We start from the raw sequence: 17,941 nt of genomic DNA, 5'->3' as shown, positions 1-17,941 counted from the left end.
AGGCAAGGCCCATCTATTATTCTTGCTGTTTGTCCTTTTGAGAGATCATATCTTGTATTGCACTTGTCTTGGGCTCCATGTGATGTTCTTTTCCAAATTCTTTTTGACAATAGGACAAATATCCCAAGGCTGGAAAGATCCAATCTAATTAAACACTTAGCTCCCTCCCCTTCTCTTCTTTTTGTCGCGACAGAGTCAAAATTTTCACTAAAAAGTCAATATATACGAGAAGATTCAACATTTGTTATTTATATATAAAAATATAGAGTGTGTAATTTCTTAGTGAAGTTTGTTTGAATGAACCTCTTGTGCCTCTAACTCGGCCTATGGGTGTTAGAGTGCCGCTGTATAATTTTTTTAGCAATAAGATAATGCTTTGTATGTATTCAAGTCAAACATAGATATGACAAATCTTTGTCGTTCACACTAGAAAGGTTTTAAATTTGTTTAAACATATAAAATTCCTTAATTTACTCTTTTTTTTTCCATGTTGTTATCCTAATTATTGTACTTTATTTACTGTCCTGGTTTTAGGTTCGACCACCCTGAAAAGTGTTTCAACAACACCTTCCTGCTAGTTTCTTGAACTCTTTAATGCATTTCATTGAGCATGTGCATAGTTGTAAAGTCCACTAAAATATTGTCATATTTTAAAAAAAAAAAAAAAACAATAATAACTGTACACCTAATTAGCTAATTCCCAGACAGGAATAAACATGTTACAAGAAGAAAATAAAACTATTGAGAGCGTAGTCCCATAGGCGAAAATCCTGGCTCTATCACTGGTTGCAGTGGTATAGTTTGAATAGAATTAGAGAACATTTTGGTAGGAAGTACTTCAAATGAGTTCGCAATTTACCCCTATCCAATATGAATTAGTTGAGCCAGTGAATTTCGAATATGTCAAACAAAAAAGAGGATCAACTGGTGGACTAGACTTTTTGTGCAGCATTTGGAGAATAAGTAAGAGGCTTTGCTATATACAAAGGCTTATTATAATTTCCAGCAAAAACTACCACAATTTTAGGCTCAGGATCTAGGACATTTATTTGATGTCTTTTCTTAATTTCCTCATCAGTCTCAACCAAATACTCTGTTGAAGCAGAATTTTGGCCACAGAAAATGAGAAAAATTAATGCAAAAGCAATGGTAGAGACAATGACTGCTAGACCAAAATAAATGTATGGAATTGGTGAGTTCCATTGCCAAAATTCAGGTGAAGTGCCTGTTGAATTCATTTTTTGCTTCCCACTTTGTATGTTAGTTGCCTTTTTTTAAAAGTATTTTTGCTTGTGTTCTGCATGAAATCAGCTAAGTGACTGGCTTTTTATAGACACTAGAAGAATTAACTAATTGTGGATATTGCACATATTTGGATGATATGATTCTACCTGATATATATATATTCCCTCAATCTCACACAAGATTTAACTTGGCCCATCGAACATTTAAGTTTATAATTATTAATATCAAGTTGAAAAATACTTCTTTTGGAAATATGAAAGGGCAGATACGTTATTGGGAAGCTATGCTATCCAAAAATATTGTTGCACCTGTGTCTGATTCTCCAAAAATACACTACATTTGGAGAATCAAACACGAACCTGTCCGAATCCAAATAACATAGTTGGGAAGTTGCATTGGCGGCTTAAATGATTCTGTTATCAACCTTCAAGTCGTTCTTGACTTTTATGGTAAATGGTTTGTTTGGTTAGGAAAAAAAAATATTTTTTCATGTTTGATTGATTAAAATATTTTTCTTACAAAAATAAGTTTCTTAAAAAGAAATAATAGGAAAATGACTACCTAGTGAAAGTATGGAAAAAATAGTATCATAAGTGGCATTCCAAGCTCATCGTCTTTATTCTCACAACTCAAATGCTCCCAATCCCCATTATGGTTCCCTTAAATAAGTCCCCCTCGATCACTCCTTTATTCAATATTTGTCCAATACAGGCTTCAATTCGGGGTTGTCTGGTGTCGAACTTGATTTTCAAGATGCTTTCGAAAAACTCATGGCTGGAAACAATACTTATTGCTTGTTTAGTACTCCGCATTCCATTTTTCTATAGTATTTTTCTGGATTACATATTGCTCTTTAGACTACTCTTTTGCTAATAACTTAGTGGTCAAACACAGAAAATAAATTTTTAAACCACTTATTTTCATGGAGGCCACAAATGAAAATCCTGGATCCACCACACTTAGAAAACATGTTTTGTTCGTAACGAATACAAAGTTAACGGATTATGTTCCTATTCCAGCATAGCTATAGGGAAAAAGAAGCATCACCTATAAAGGGGGAGGAAATATTCTATTATATGGAAACAAAGGATGAATCTTGTATGACTTTTGGTTAGGCCTCTGGTCATTAACATGTAAATTATGGTGCCTAACCCTTTAATTTATTCTCTTTATTGCCTACTTTAATCTAATCAAATACTGTACTTATGTTGTTGTCCTTCATACTTTTGTTGAACTTATCCATTAGAATGTGTATTTAAATTCCAATTAATAGTATGCTCACTAATGAGGAATAGAATCCCTAATTTAAAATCTCATTTATAAAGCAAACTAAATAATAGACTCTGCTCTGGAAAAAAAGGTAAAGGAGCTAGATGGATAATAATTAACATTTTACTTTCACATTAATTATGTACTAGTAATGTTAATCCAGTAATGATCAGATTAGAATTATAAAGAGCAATAAGAATCAAAGACAAATGATTTTAGTGCCTATAGAGAAAGCTCAATAGTTCGATTTTCCACCTGTTAGGCGGAAACACTTAATCATCGTGTCAAAGGTTATAACTAATACCAACTACACAATTTTAATTTTCTTAATTAAATTTACCAAACAAACTCATTTTTGAGCATAACCCCGATCTGTATGCACCCGACCCTCATGCATCTTGCCATAAACTCGTCAAAATCTCTCCCCAAATTTCAAGTAAAGAACTGAATTACTAATTCAAAGTTTGAGAACTATAGTAATAATAACGCTTCAATTCCGAGCTAGTTAGGATTGAATATATGAATTCTCACTATACATGTCAGCTCCATATTCAATATATTATCAAGACTCATGACAATTTGACTAGATTTACGCTAAATGTACCCATTTGAGACCAATAAACTAAGATCTAAACATAAATCAACCATCATGAGTATGATGAAGACAAGGAGAAGAAACAGGCATTGCTATGCAGGTAGGATTTGTTGGGAATTAAACACACAACACACACAAATAATCTAGAGAAAAGAGAAACGGAACACAAACGGGACACACAAGAATTTAACGTGGTTCGGTTTCCCTACTCCACGACTGTAACAGGAGGATTTTTATTTCACTTGTGCTGCTGTGGAATTACAAATACAAGGATCATATTTATAGGAAAGCCAAATGGTTAACCTAGGGTTTCAGTAATGGGTCGGGCCGGCTCACAAGCCTCCACAAAGCCCAACAATCTCCCACTTGGAGGCTTGAAGAATTTCAACTGTCATCCACTTAGAACACTTGTATGTCTAGTAATCTTTTTCAACTCTCTCCTGCTACAGCGGCCTTCTCATCAGTCAACTGAAAGGCCCGTTGAAGCTCCCCGAAGCTTCAACACATCAGTCACGGCTGAAACTGCCCTTGACTCGTCCTCGGTCCCTACCGGCTCCCACTTGAGACACGAACTGCCGGATCCTAGAACTCCCTGAGAACAAACACTCTCCATACTCAGCAAGAAATTTTCTGGAGACGTATCAACAGCTGGAATACTGGTTCTCTTGACCCACTGTCTTCTAGGAGCCTTGGCTGAAGCACGGCCGGTGCTCCCACTGCCACAAACGCCTCTGACTGGTCTTCCTGAACCTTTCCTTGCTCGTTCATCCTGAATCTGACCTGTGGCTCTGGGTTTCTTTCTTGCAAAGACAACCTTCTTCTGCCCACGAGATTCTGTGAACCGGACTTTGTTTTTCTTCTGAACTGGGACGGTCACTCCCTCAGACGGTAATCCGACAATATACAACGATCCTCTTTTTGTTCCACGAGCCATGACAAGATTGCCCCTCACGACCTTCCACTGCCCATTTCCGAACTTCACATGATGTCCCTGTTCATCCAACTGCCTAACAGAAATCAAACTTTTCGTCAAGCTTGGAACAACTCTGACATCCTTCAAGGTCCAGAAACCGACTGGCGTCTTCAGCACCATGTCACCCATGCCCGTAACATCAAGAGCTCTATCGTCTGCAAGCCTTACCTTTCCAAAGTCTCCAATAACCAGATTCTGCAATGCTTCACTGCTGTGGGTAGCGTGAAAAGAAGCACCAGAATCCATGACCCAGGAATCCACATTGCTCTCCGCGCAACAGATAAACAAATCCTCGTTGACGCTGTCTTCTGCAATGTTGACTTGTTTGTCTTTCTGGCATTGATTCCTGAAATGCCCCACCTCCTTGCAGTTCCAACATGTTACACCTGAGCCATCCCGAGCCTTTGACTGACTCCTTCTTCGGTTCCTGCTCCCACTACCTCTGTTATTTCCTCTGCCTCTGACGACGTTTAGCATATCACCTGATGATTCTCCAGAACTCCTTCTTCTGACATCCTCGCCAAGAACGAGATCACGAATCTTCTCAAAGGTGAATCCATTAGGTCCCACTGAACTGGCAACTGCTGTAACCGTTCCGGACCAACTGTCAGGCAATGATGATAACAGTAGTAAAGCTTGAACTTCATCATCGAACTTAATGCCAACTGACAAAAGTCTGGCTAAGATCGAATTCAATGAGTTGATGTGCTCGGTAACTGAACTGCCTTCCTTCATCTTTGTGTTCACCAACTCTCTAATCAGAAAAATTTTGTTTGCTGCAGATGGCTTCTCGTACATGTTAGACAAGGCTTCCAAGATGCCTTTCGCTGTCTTCTCCTTAAGAATGTTGAACGCAACATTCTTGGTCAACGAGAGTCGGATAACTGACATAGCTTTCCGATCCAAAACTGCCCACTCTGCATCAGACAATTTTCCTTGCTTGTCACCCAACACTACGTCCAAATCTTTCTGAACCAGCAAATCTTCAATCTGCATCTTCCACCAACTGAAATCTGTACCATCGAACTTCTCAATTCGGAACTTCCCATCTTCTGCCATCTCAAAGGACTTCGGCAATTCCCTTAACGGCGTCTACAGACAGCGGGCGGCGATTTGGACGATGCTCACGATCTGGACGCTCGCGGCTGGATCTGAGGCTCCTCGACGCGGCGGCCAATGGAACGGCGCGACGGACAGCACACGGACGACGGCTGTTCGCACCCTGCGCGGTTCTCCTAGCCGGCTGCTGCTTGAGGTTACCCACACGGTAACGGCGGCTACTCCTCCCTGCACACAGTTCTTCACACAAGAACCCTAGGTGACAATTTCTCACAGTTTGTGTTACAATGTTGTTGAAACCTCGCTCTGATACCAATTGTTGGGAATTAAACACACAACACACACAAATAATCTAGAGAAAAGAGAAACGGAACACAAACGGGACACACAAGAATTTAACGTGGTTCGGTTTCCCTACTCCACGACTGTAACAGGAGGATTTTTATTTCACTTGTGCTGCTGTGGAATTACAAATACAAGGATCATATTTATAGGAAAGCCAAATGGTTAACCTAGGGTTTCAGTAATGGGTCGGGCCGGCTCACAAGCCTCCACAAAGCCCAACAGGATTTTGATCCCCGGGCATGATAACAAGCCTACTATGATCATGTTGATCACCAGCTGGTGCAATTGACAACATTTCAATCTTTTCTGATGAAAATACCCGTTCAGTGTAGCAGCAACATTTGAACAGGCAAAACAGAGCAAAAATCCCAAATATCATCGCAACGCAACCATCGACGATGTGAGCTATTGTAGAATTTGATGCAGAGCTTGGAGTAACTTCTTCATTGTAATAGTCCATATGCTATTAAAAATTTGGTAGCTAAATTAAGAAATGTCAAAATAATGTGTTTACTTGGAGAGGGTGAAAAATGGGACTGTTTTAAAGGGGGTTGAATTTGTTGTTTGGCAGAGTTAAATCATGTGGGGAAGCAAAAACAGGGGAACTCTAAGAGGCCTTTTTGGCCGTTTGTGCTTCTTAGATGAATTTGGATATAGATATTATCACTTTGAAATCCTGTTTACAAATACCAAAAACAAATAAATTAGCAAATGTACAATAGTGGTTGAGAGTTAAAATAAAATTCAAGTGCTTATAAGCTGAATAATTTATTATTTTGACTCATCTAACTGTAAACACTCGAAATGATTATAAGTTTAGCTAAACACTCCTTATATTTTGTCCGGTATTGTTTGTTACAGTTTCTATTTTTAGAGTTGAAACTATAAAAATTTTGACTAACATTTTAAAATATATTTTTTCATCATATTAATTTTTTTATAATACTTTTCATATAGTTTAAGAATATCTAATTTTTTTTGTTTAACATATCAAATTAATGTGATCCAATTTACCTTTAAAAATTAGTAAAATTAACTTTCGATAAGCGTAACATGACAAACAATTCCGAATGAAGGAAGTAACACTTAAAAAATCATTTTTGTTCTAAAAGAAAAAATGCATGAGTACCACTAGCTTCGTAAAAAATATCAACACACTGCAACCAAAAAATAGTGTCTTCGTAGGTTAAGAAAAGGTAAAAAAATATTAATAAAATAAGTCTAGGGGTAAAGGAGTAAAAGGTATTTAAATTTCACGCATAGAGATCGAGAATACATATGCATTTTTCCTATTTAAAATAATTAAGAGAGAATTAATTATCTTTTTTCCAACTTTACCTCTAACACTAATTTTGGCCTTAACCTCTATTAAAGCCAGAGACATATAGATAAAGATTAAGAGGCCCCTTAACATTTTCTAATTTTGGCCTTATTAGAGTTGTGTCAAATGTTATAAAAAAAATGGGAAGAATAAAACATAATCTGGCTGGAAAATACATATTTTGACCAGAAAAATATGTGTTGAGTTTATTCAAATCAAGAAATCAACAAGGATTTTAATGTATGACAATAAAAGGCTTCCAAAAATGATATAATCTGGTCAAGAAATTACTCATCTTTGGTACTACTGTACATAGAGGTGGAGCCAGGATTAAAAGTTTAAGAATTCACGCCCCACCTAGCTCCGCCCCCGATCGTACATTATAAAAATTGATATTCCTCCCACAAGAAGTTAAAAAAAAAGAAGTAAAACACATAAATTTCTGTTTGAAATAACTTAAATCATTGTAGTATAAATCTACCTTTATTATGCCTTCAACGTTTTTGAAACATGATGATGGTGGCAACCTTTCAACTCAATCTTGAAACTTTGGGGATTTATAGTGAATTTCGAAAATGCAAGAAACTAAACTACAAATGGTAAAGACCAAAACTTAAAAAAATTAGTTGGGGAATTAGTGAGTCGTTCCACGTGCCTTCAAACATGTCAACATGTGTACTAATTAACCGCTACGTGTGTGACTTGTTTTCTTATTTTTAACGGACTCACTTTTTCTTCCCACAATTCCAAACTATATTTTTCCACTATTTCATATATTAAGAATGTAATGTAATATGAAATATTAATTAATGGAGATAGTATGGTAAATAGTTGTATAAATTTTTATTTTTTTAATGAGTATGTCAAAAATTTAAATATAACAGGTAAAAATGAACGGAATCTTTATCTTAAACATTACGTCATTTGGTTATAAGCTTAATTAGTTTTAGAGTTTGTTTCCAAAATTGGTTAGTAGGTAAGTTAGAGTTGTATACAAGGGCAAAGTGATGGGGGAGGTGTCATTAGTGATAGCAATGGATAAGGTTGGCTTTTTTGTTACACAACTACTGGCCTTAGATCATTAGTGATACTGATAGGCCTCATTTGGCCTTTTTTGGTTAGGATCTCAAATATCACTAGTCTCAACTTAATGATCATGTAATATTGGGATGCCAAAATTAGAGTAGCTTTTTGCACATCTATAAATGATAAAATGAGGCTCAATTTGAATTTTAAAAAGTTAGAATTAACGAATTACAAACTGAATTTCTACGTGTCTTGAAAACACAGACAAGTTTTAGTGATAGGCCTCATTTGACTTTTTTTTGTTAGGATAGTCGAATATCACCGGTCTCAACTTAATGATCATGTAATATTGGGATGCCAAAATTAGAATAGCTTTTTGCACATCTATAAATGATGAAATGAGGCTCAATTTGAATTTTAAAAAGTTAGAATTAACGAACTACAAACTGAATTTCTACGTGTCTTGAAAATGTGGGCAAGTGTATTAGTAGATTTTTGCATGAGCAAATTCATTTTTTCTTTAGTTTTTTTTTTCATTTGGTGTCTATATTGAAGTTTAACAAATTTAAATTCGAATTTCAATATGAATTTATTTAGATAAGTCGAGTTGAAATATTATAAATTTTTAAATTTTTGTTACGTAGATTTTCTATCGATTATATTATCAAATTGACTAATTTAAAACCTGCTTCAACTTCAAGTAATTTAGTTGGCTTAGTTGCTTAGATTAGGTGTCCAGATAAGATGTCGTTTGGTAGAAAGAACTATGAAGAAGCAAGTTCAATGCTCAGAGGTTAATTTGCAATTTAAGTTGAAGAAGCAAGAAGCTATGGACAAAATGAAAATGAATTAATGTTTATTAGCTAGTTTTTATAGAAATAGTACACAAAATTAGTATGAATCCCAAATTAATATCGTGGACAAATAAAATTGAGTTGTAGTTCAATTTAACCAACTCAAGTCTAATTTTAAAGGATATTCTTCTACAACAGGCTTTATTTTTTTTTCTATTGCTATTTTTCTACCCTCTGATTCTATTTTTTATTTACAATATTGAGAAATATATAAAATACTTTTAGCTACCCTTAGATATTGACTAGCAAATTAACTTGTTATATTGTTCTTCTTTTAACCTATTTAGCTCAAAAAAAAATTAACAACTCAATCTTGGTTCAAATTCACTTTGGTCACTCATCTAGTACGTCAAATATTATTTATTTTTTGATAAAAGCACCAATAGGAAATACACGAGAACCCACGTTGAAAAGGACAACCACACATAAACTTTCAACAAAAAAAAATATTTATTTTAGTAAAGTCAATTTAATTTGACATGGCCAGCTGATTGAAGGTGAAATTGTTGTACAACCCACGCTTAAAGATTTAAATTTTTACATAAATACTCGGTCAATATTATTTATTTTGTAATTTCATGAAATTCAAAAGAATCTTTAACAATTCAATTAAATTAGTTACTTTGTTCACTTTTTACTTTATTTAAATTTAGATAAAAGAAAAATTTAATTATTAATTTTTTCATTGTACATTACCACTTTATATCATCAATAATTAAAAGAAGTACATAATTCAAAGAGTGGTACCCTTAATATCATGTACAATTGAGTTCGAGAAAGTATTATCCAAAAGATTTTATTCAATCAAGAAATAGAAAATCTAGATAATTTAAGAGTAATCTCATCGAAAAAGTTAAAAATATATTTATATAAAATCGACACAATCAAACGTGTTACAGAATAATATGTATTATTGGGTCTTAGCTTAGAAAGAAATGTTTGACAGTTGGGATGTTAAATGAGTCTTTTTCTATGCGACTAAAAGTCAGGAGTACGACTTAATTTTTTTTATTCAAAGCAGTCGACCCGCCAAATATGATTTTTCTACTAAAAAAAATTATTCAATCGAAACTTCCGGGACATATCTCCAAACAGAATCATGGCTTTTGCTATAATATCATCACCTCGATCTTTACAACCTAACAATTCGAAAATTTGTTCTGCAATTCATTTGAAACTACAACAATAGAAGAAGAAAAAAAAAGTTCAATTCAACAATTTTTTGAAAAAAAGTCAAGAGATGAAAAACCTGTATCACATCGCTGCTTCAGTTGATTGGGAGAAAGAGTCCTTCCCTGAGTACCAGGATTTGATATTTCTCATATTTTTCGCTCTCTTCTTCCCCGTTCTTCGATTCATACTCGACAGATTTATTTTCGAGGTAGTAGCTCAGTTGGTTGGCTATCTCAATTAATTTTAATTAATTCTTTTCCCAGTTTTCTTCCCTCCTCTGTTTTTTTTTCTTTTCTGTTTGAAATTTGAGATTGATTTGGATGCGTGCTTATATTGTTTACTCTGATGGTAGGCATTGGCTAAGCGTATGATTTTTGGAAAGAAGACGGTTGTAAATATTAACGGTCGTGAAGAGAGGAAGAAGATCAACAAATTCAAAGAGTCAGCATGGAAATTTGTATATTTTCTATCTGCTGAGCTACTTGCACTTTCTGTGACTTGTAATGAGCCTTGGTTCACAGATAGTCGGTATTTCTGGGCAGGACCTGGAGATGTGGTTTGGCCTAATTTGAAAATGAAGTAAAGCTCTTCTCATTTTTGAAGATTTTGTATTGATATCTGAATCAGGAAAGGAGTGTTTATAACCTGGTTGATTCGAATTTGGCAGATTAAAGCTAAAATTATTGTACATGTATGCTGGAGGGTTCTACTTTTACTCCATATTCGCAACGCTTTATTGGGAAACAAGACGCTCAGATTTTGCTGCTCAGATAATTCATCATGTAACAACAGTGTCACTCATTGTGTTGTCTTATGTATACGGGTACAGCCATTTTCTCAGCTGTTATAAAAGTGTTTGTGTGAGTTTGAGTTTTGAAGAATCTGAACATTCTGTTTTGCAGGTTTGCGCGTATTGGATCAGTGGTTCTAGCACTTCATGACGGAAGTGATGTATTCATGGAAATTGCAAAGATGTCGAAATACAGTGGCTTTGATTTGATTGCTGATATTTTCTTCTCTCTTTTCGCGTTGGTTTTTACATCACTTCGTATAATCTGCTATCCCTTCTGGATAATCCGAAGCACATGGTGAGTTCACTACCAACTGCATTTACAGTAAGCTTGTTTTCTGTTAGTTCATCGTCTCTAAGATTCGTTATTTCTTTCAACTTTGTGCAGCTACGAACTTCTTTATGTATTGGATATACAGAAGGAACGGACTACTGGGATCATACTTTACTTTGTTTTCAATGCATTGCTGATATGCTTGCTGGTTCTTCACCTCTTTTGGTTCAAAATCATACTACGGATGGTTAAGAACCAAATCCTATCAAGAGGCCACATTACTGATGATGTTCGAGAAGGTAAAAGAATCATCTGCTTCATTGATCATATATACTTCCAGCATGATAGCTTTTTGATATTACACTGCATTTTTGTTTATGATCTGCAGATTCTGAATCCGATGATGACCACAAAGACTGATCCGTCAGTAGCTAAGACCAAAAAGTACAATTTATGGTCCAGGCTGATGTTTGAAGCATTTAAATATATTGTATTTCTTGTAGAGGCAGCACTACTTGATGTCGATGAACAAATTGAACATACGGAATTATAGTGAAATTCTTTATTCTGGGTTCCATTCATGAGTATTTGCCTGTATGTATAAGAAAAAAGTTGCACTGTTGGAATTATGTGTATCCTGATATGCTATTTGGATGAACTGTCAATTTAATTCGTTTAAATCTCTTCACCTCTGAAGTCTAAACAGCTAAATTGACAGAATATTTCGCTATTGACCAACTATAAACAATAATTTTAAAGAAAGAACATATGATTAGCAAAGCCTCTAGCCACAAATATAACCTAAAACAAGAGCAAAATATTGCTGCTTCTCTCACATTTCAACAGGGAAAAGTCAAGAATGAATAGTAACTTTGCAGTAAATTATGTAACAAAAGCTAAGTGATGCTATAAGATGATTCATCTGTAAACTAACCCCACAAATCTTGTCCTATCTTTTCAACGGGAGAATTTTGAGATCAATTTGTCAACATGAATTATGATATCATCTATGCGAGGTCGAACTGTCCCCTGAGGCTGAAGCATCCATGTCACGAATTGGTGAAGGGCTTCTGGATATGGAGGTTTAGGCCCGGCTGGCCACTTTATCTGTGCATTTACAATAGCCAGCTGCAGACTTCCACCAGATTCCCCAAGTGCGTATTCAAAGGGAGAGACTCCATACCTGCAATAGATATGATATATATATTCAGTAACTTCTTATTGATATACACCATGAAAATCACTTCCATGGTCACGAGATATCTCCACCTTTGAAATGTCAATGGTAGGAGACAACTCAATTGACAAAAAAAAAAAGACATGAAAATTGATGAAAATTAAACTTGGTAGAATCAAGATAAAAAGTACTGCCTTGATAAAGTAGTCTCAGTGGAAAAAGTAGGGAGTTCTATTTGCAAGTGTAAGACCAACCACTTTTAAGTTTTACTAAACAAAACTTGTTATTCACAACCTGATTTTCTCATCTATTTATACTTTGGAATATCAGCTCCGAGTACTGCAGCATAGTACAAGCACCTAAATACTAATGCTACGTACATTCACAACAGGTGCAAGAAATAGGATAGTTGAACCAAATCTTGATGCAACCATCAGCTGTGTACTGGACAAAGGATTTTCGTTCTACAGAGAGCTAGCTTCAAATATTAAGAAGAAGTGAGAGGATTCTTACATTATTGCATATAATGTACAACCTAATGACCAGATATCAGTTCTTTCATCAATATCACATTGGCTTGGGCAATCCCATAATTCAGGTGCTCGGAAGGGTGCGGAAACATGCTCAGCTGCCCATTCCTGTAAAAGCAATAGCATAGGTGAAAACATTCAGCCCAGACATGTTCACAAGAAGGAACTTAAATGAAAATTACAGGCATATAATTAGCAGAAAGTATGCATACATTTGAAAAAGAAATACAAGTACCTGCAGCTGCAATGCCTCTTGACGAGAGCGGATTTGCTTTCTTGCAGGACGTGTACTTCCAAAGTCCATTAATACTGCAAGAGGTGATTGTTCTCTTCTATGAGTTAGCAGGACATTACCAGGTTTGACATCATTATGTGCATAAGGAGGATCAAAGCTATGCATATGCTTGAGTCCTGCACAAAGCTGCATAACATAGTTTCTTAAAATACATTTCTAGGCTCTAGAGATGATTATGTCCTCCCCTTGTATTTTCTCAAAAATCCAAGAAAATGTACTGTTGCAAAAATATTGGTCCTTAATTCACCTGACGAAATATTTGAAGAACGTCTGAAGTGGAAAAGAATTCTTTCTTAGCTTTCATGCCTGTGGCATTATCTAGTAATGTCCCATCCAAATGTACCGGAAACAACAAGTAAGCTTCATGCTTCCAGGACTGATCTGGACCGGCCTATCCAACAGAGTAAGATATTTAGATAGAATGTAATGGAAATCGAAGAGAATAGAGTACAAGGAAGATGTAAATATTCAGGCATATAGTGTGCAAGTACAGCTATAATTCCATAACATCATCATAAATAGCCTTTTCATAAATGACAAATAAGAGTTGCTCAAACTCCATGTTCAATAAGCAGAGAGTGTTGGAAGAGCAATACCTCCTCACTTCCTGTGATTGTTTTCCATTATCCTCCACCACACTCCACCCAACCCCACCCCAAAAAAAACACAAAAGAAGAAGAGTTGGTTTCTGAAGAAGAGAAGTATTACAGAAAAAATCATTTGACACTCCACATGATCGTCCAAACTTTGGTATTTTCAGAATTCTCACATCATTTTAATACTGAACAGTGTGCAACATCTATTAAGAAATGATTCAGATCCTCAAAGTACATCTAAGAGCTCCTGGAACGGTAACGGATAAGATAACCTATCATGGATGATACCGCCAGTCTCAATTTAATTTTCCACCACCTAATTGTGCAAAGCACTCTTGTTCACATAACACAAAAACCTAGACATGGACATCACTCATCAGTGTACTACTACAAAAAGAGATCAGACCACAGAGCTGATGGGGGTGGGGGGTCCAAAGTGACTGCAGCAATTACCTTGACTGCAATGATAGCATGATCAAGGAGAGGAAGCAGATTGGGATGAGTAAATAAAGATGAAACACGGATCTCCTCTTTAACCAACGCCAACTGTTCGCTGTTCTGAATAAGAACCTTCTTCATGGCATAAGTTCCATCATCTGCACATACATAAAGTTTTCAATAAATCTTTTACATAATAAATGAAATGACTACAAAAATTGTACACCGAAGTTCAAAGACAACTTATTCTTTGCACCTCCCCAAAGAAAAAGATTCCAATAATCTAGAATGGGCTAATAAACCACCAAAATCTATTTCAGTGGAAATGTCATTAGCAATGGTAAGAAAACCAAGCAGGAAAAAAAAAGAAAAAAGAATTCCAAGAGCTCCTAAGTTTAGGCAAGGTCGCCTAGCCACCTCTTTATACACTTCCTCAGTAGCAGCAGACTTATGGAGTATGTTTATCACACTTTGGACTCAACTAGGTCATGCCACAGGGTATCAGGGATGGTTTTGAGAATTGGAGTTGTTGGAAAGTTGATAGCACCATCAAGAGAATTTGGAAGATAATACCTGCAGCTATTTATTTTGGAGTATTTGGAATGGAAGAAATAGGAAATGCTTTGATGGAATATGAAGTACCTATAAATCTCTAAAAGCTAGTTGTCTTTATGTTGTTGTATAGTTGGGTCTATATTTCCCCAAAAGTGTCCCTGTTATCCTCTTGAATTTCATCAGCTCATTAGCTCTTAACTAGATATGTATTGGAGCTGATAAGTTCTTCTAGCTACTCTACTTCTGTAACTATTATGCATCCACCTGATGCCAGCAACGAAATTATTTACTTCATCAAAAAGTTTAGGCAAGGTCAGGGCAGCAAACTAAATAATTGTACAGTAAAGAAGCACATTCTAGAGAACAATACCCTTCCCGTAAATAGTAAACTTGCGCAATCTTTGCCAATTCTAAACTCAGAGAATCATCAAAATCCGAAATTTGAAGATGATTAACCTTACATATACAAATAATACTCCGATCCAATAAAAACAAAACTAGAATAGCATTGGAGGGTAGGAACGCACAGCAATTAAGAAACAAACATCCCAATCCCAGCAACTCCTCACAATTGAAAGATCATATAAGCAATTAAGAACGACTCTAATTATTAGTAACAAAAAACAAACCAAATGCATATAATTGGATAAAATGAACAAAATTCATTATACACAAAGCTGAAGCAACTATCAGTCATGATTAGAAGAGAGAGAAAAACTAACCAGATATATGAGAAGAATCCTTAAATTTCTTGGAAAGGCCAGGATTAGAAGGGTCAGATATCACCTCCTTGACGAGGAAAACGTAAGCGAAACCACCCTCGCCAAGCTGCCTGACAATTTTGAATCGATTCTCATTGATCCAAACATCGCCACCACCATTAACGGCGTCGTATAGAGCATTCAAGCCGGAGAACGAGCAGCCCATCTTCTGATCAAATGGTCAGCTCCCTCTTTACTCTTCAGTCTTAGATCTTACACACTCTCTTTTGATATATTCCCGTTTTTCTTCTTTCTCACTCTCGGATCCGTCTCATGTGTGCCTATGGATTGAGTTCAAATTACTTTACTTTACTTATCCAACCCCCGGTTGACTTGCAAAAGGTGAAATGTGAATCCCCTTTTACGTTATAACTACAGACTAATAAATTTCACTTGTCTGTTTTCTCCTTGCAACACGCAATGTCGGTGGGCTTTCGGCGAGGGTAAAGATGTCAAGTCTCGGTGAACTTTCGTATCAGTAATTGAATCAACCTGCCCGCCCTATTGATATTACGTGACGATATAAAATTATGAGATAGAATTAATGTTTGGACATGTGATTTTACGCTGATTTTATCTCATGATTTCATATTCTCTGAAAATATATTTTATATGAGGTATTTTTAATAAAAAAATTGATCCACAATTTTTATATTTTATTAAAAAATCTCACATTTATAGCTACTAACCATTTATTTCATTTATAAATAAAATTTATAATCATGTCATTACTTTATAAAATTTATTATTCTCATCGACATAAAATTTATTATTCTCACCAACATATAGTTACTTAAACTAATACCAATCGAGTGCTGAGTAATAAAATTGTTTCATTTACTCCAACGCCTAATTTATTACTTCTACTGCTTTGTGATTATTACAACTCAAAGTAACAATGTTGGTTCGTTTTCTCGATCACATGATCGAGAAATGCAGGTTCAATGCGAGGAAATTGTATGCACTATGTGGGAGAATTATATTAAAAACCAATACATTACAATTTATGTTCTGTTTTTTTATTGAATTAAAGTTAGATGAAACACTTACTTAGGTGGAGAACAAATATTTTTCTAATAATTTTTTATGCAATTTTATAAAATTTTATTTATTTGGTAAGATTGTACAAACAATTGGACTATTTTAGTAGTTTTACAACTTATGAAATTCTTATGTTTATGAGAGAAAATACCACACACAAATTCATATCGTATATCAAAACAAAACTTTAATTTCATTTTATAATTTCATATAATGATATCACATTATTATATGATATCACGTGATCAAATAAGCCCCAAGTATTATATGCAAAGCTCTAAGTCGCTAAGTGCCATATGCAAAACTGTTTCAATTTTAATCATAAATGTTGAACATACGTTAATATGATTGAATGTTAATTATAAAGATCTCTTTCAAAAAATCAATCAACTTGATCGTGACTCAAGAAATTTTACCCAATCCAACTGAACAAAGATAGAAATTTACATAGCCATGTAATTTTTGACTCCGTGATATTTCCCAACTCCTATAAACAAAAACTCAAAACCTTGCACCAAACAAGTGGAGTTAATTCAGTTAACTCAAAAAGTTATTTTTCTTCTTTTATAAGTAACTCGAAAGTTATTTCACTGTTGACATTTCATCTATAAAATGACTAAACTATTTAATGTAATTATTCCGTTTAATTTTGGTGATATAAATTTTTTATATAAACCAATTTTTTTAAGGAAATAAGAAAGTTAAAAGAGACGTTTGATCATAATTTTTTTTATATTTTCGAGCATTAAACTTTGAAAATATGTTAGGCCATAAAATTTTGTAATCCAATAAGAATTTTTATGAATTTAAAAAATTAAAAAAATATTTTCACTCCAAAAAGCAGAAAAAAGTAAAATATAAGTCTAATTTGTATTTATAGTTCTTCAAAATAAACTAAAATGATACGTTATCCTACAACACAACTAATCTACTCGTTTGGATAAATTTTACATAAAAAATAATATTTTAATTTAAAATAATTATATCATTTGAACTTTGAACTCCAAATTCCACACTTTACTTTGCAAACGAAATTCCATATCCAAGCTAATTACACAAATTCACCTATTAATTACACAAAAACTATAATGCATTAATTGTTTATACATTGAATAATAATGTGAGAACAATAAAGGAATGCATACTAATGTATGAATCACTTGTTTCAAGTGGAATTATTTTTTGTTTTTATAACTTGTTCAAACAAAGTTCTAAAATTCATTTGTTTTTAGAAGTAATTTTTATTTTTTTTCTACAAAAATCAATTGGTGTTTGACCAATAAATTTTAAAAATATCTTCTTTTTTTTTTTACAAAAAAAACTAGTGTTTGGACAAATATTTTTGAAGTAAGTACTTCTAAATGCACTTTTATCAAATGTGCTTTAAGAAAAGCTAGCTACCTTTTTAGTTTTTTGTTTATAATTCTTTAGAAATACTTCTAGCAGTTTTGACCTCCATCCATGTTTATTAAATAATGTATTTTTCTTTAGTTCCCCTTATCCATAATTATTCAATAAGGTATTTTATTTGGTTACCCTTATCATAATTATTAAATAATGTGACCCAAATATTTGCATTTGTGTCGGAATTTTCATAATCAATTTTTTTTCTATTTTTACGAGA

At 34.3% G+C, this 17,941-nt stretch overlaps 2 protein-coding genes across 3 annotated transcripts; one reads left to right on the top strand and one right to left on the bottom strand.

The window, feature by feature from the left end:
* Positions 1-9,750: 9,750 nt before the first annotated feature.
* Positions 9,751-11,604, top strand: LOC107012235 (protein ASC1). Of its 2 annotated transcripts, XM_015212018.2 has the most exons (6): positions 9,758-10,068; positions 10,213-10,439; positions 10,528-10,683; positions 10,763-10,948; positions 11,039-11,223; positions 11,313-11,550. In XM_015212018.2, exons 1-6 carry the CDS (start codon positions 9,928-9,930, stop codon positions 11,342-11,344), a joined length of 927 nt encoding a protein of 308 aa, XP_015067504.1. In that variant the 5' UTR covers positions 9,758-9,927; the 3' UTR covers positions 11,345-11,550. The 2 variants fall into 2 exon arrangements, with proteins under 2 accessions (XP_015067503.1, XP_015067504.1); XM_015212017.2 differs by having other exon boundaries at positions 9,751-10,068; positions 11,039-11,604.
* Positions 11,605-11,693: 89 nt separating this feature from the next.
* On the bottom strand, positions 11,694-15,632 carry LOC107012236 (serine/threonine-protein kinase 16-like). The gene is made up of 6 exons (XM_015212019.2): positions 15,238-15,632; positions 13,976-14,118; positions 13,174-13,317; positions 12,867-13,052; positions 12,615-12,739; positions 11,694-12,107 (listed from the first exon to the last, which is right to left on the bottom strand). The coding sequence occupies exons 1-6, from the start codon at positions 15,440-15,442 to the stop codon at positions 11,882-11,884; spliced, it is 1,029 nt and encodes a 342-aa protein (XP_015067505.1). The 5' UTR covers positions 15,443-15,632; the 3' UTR covers positions 11,694-11,881.
* Between the last annotated feature and the right edge of the window lie 2,309 nt (positions 15,633-17,941).

The sequence above is a fragment of the Solanum pennellii genome, chromosome 3, assembly GCF_001406875.1.
Source record: "Solanum pennellii chromosome 3, SPENNV200".
In the NCBI taxonomy this organism is placed as follows: Eukaryota; Viridiplantae; Streptophyta; class Magnoliopsida; order Solanales; family Solanaceae; genus Solanum; species Solanum pennellii.
The sequence above is the reverse complement of the archived record's forward strand: the minus strand, read 5'-3'. Positions and strand labels throughout refer to the sequence as shown.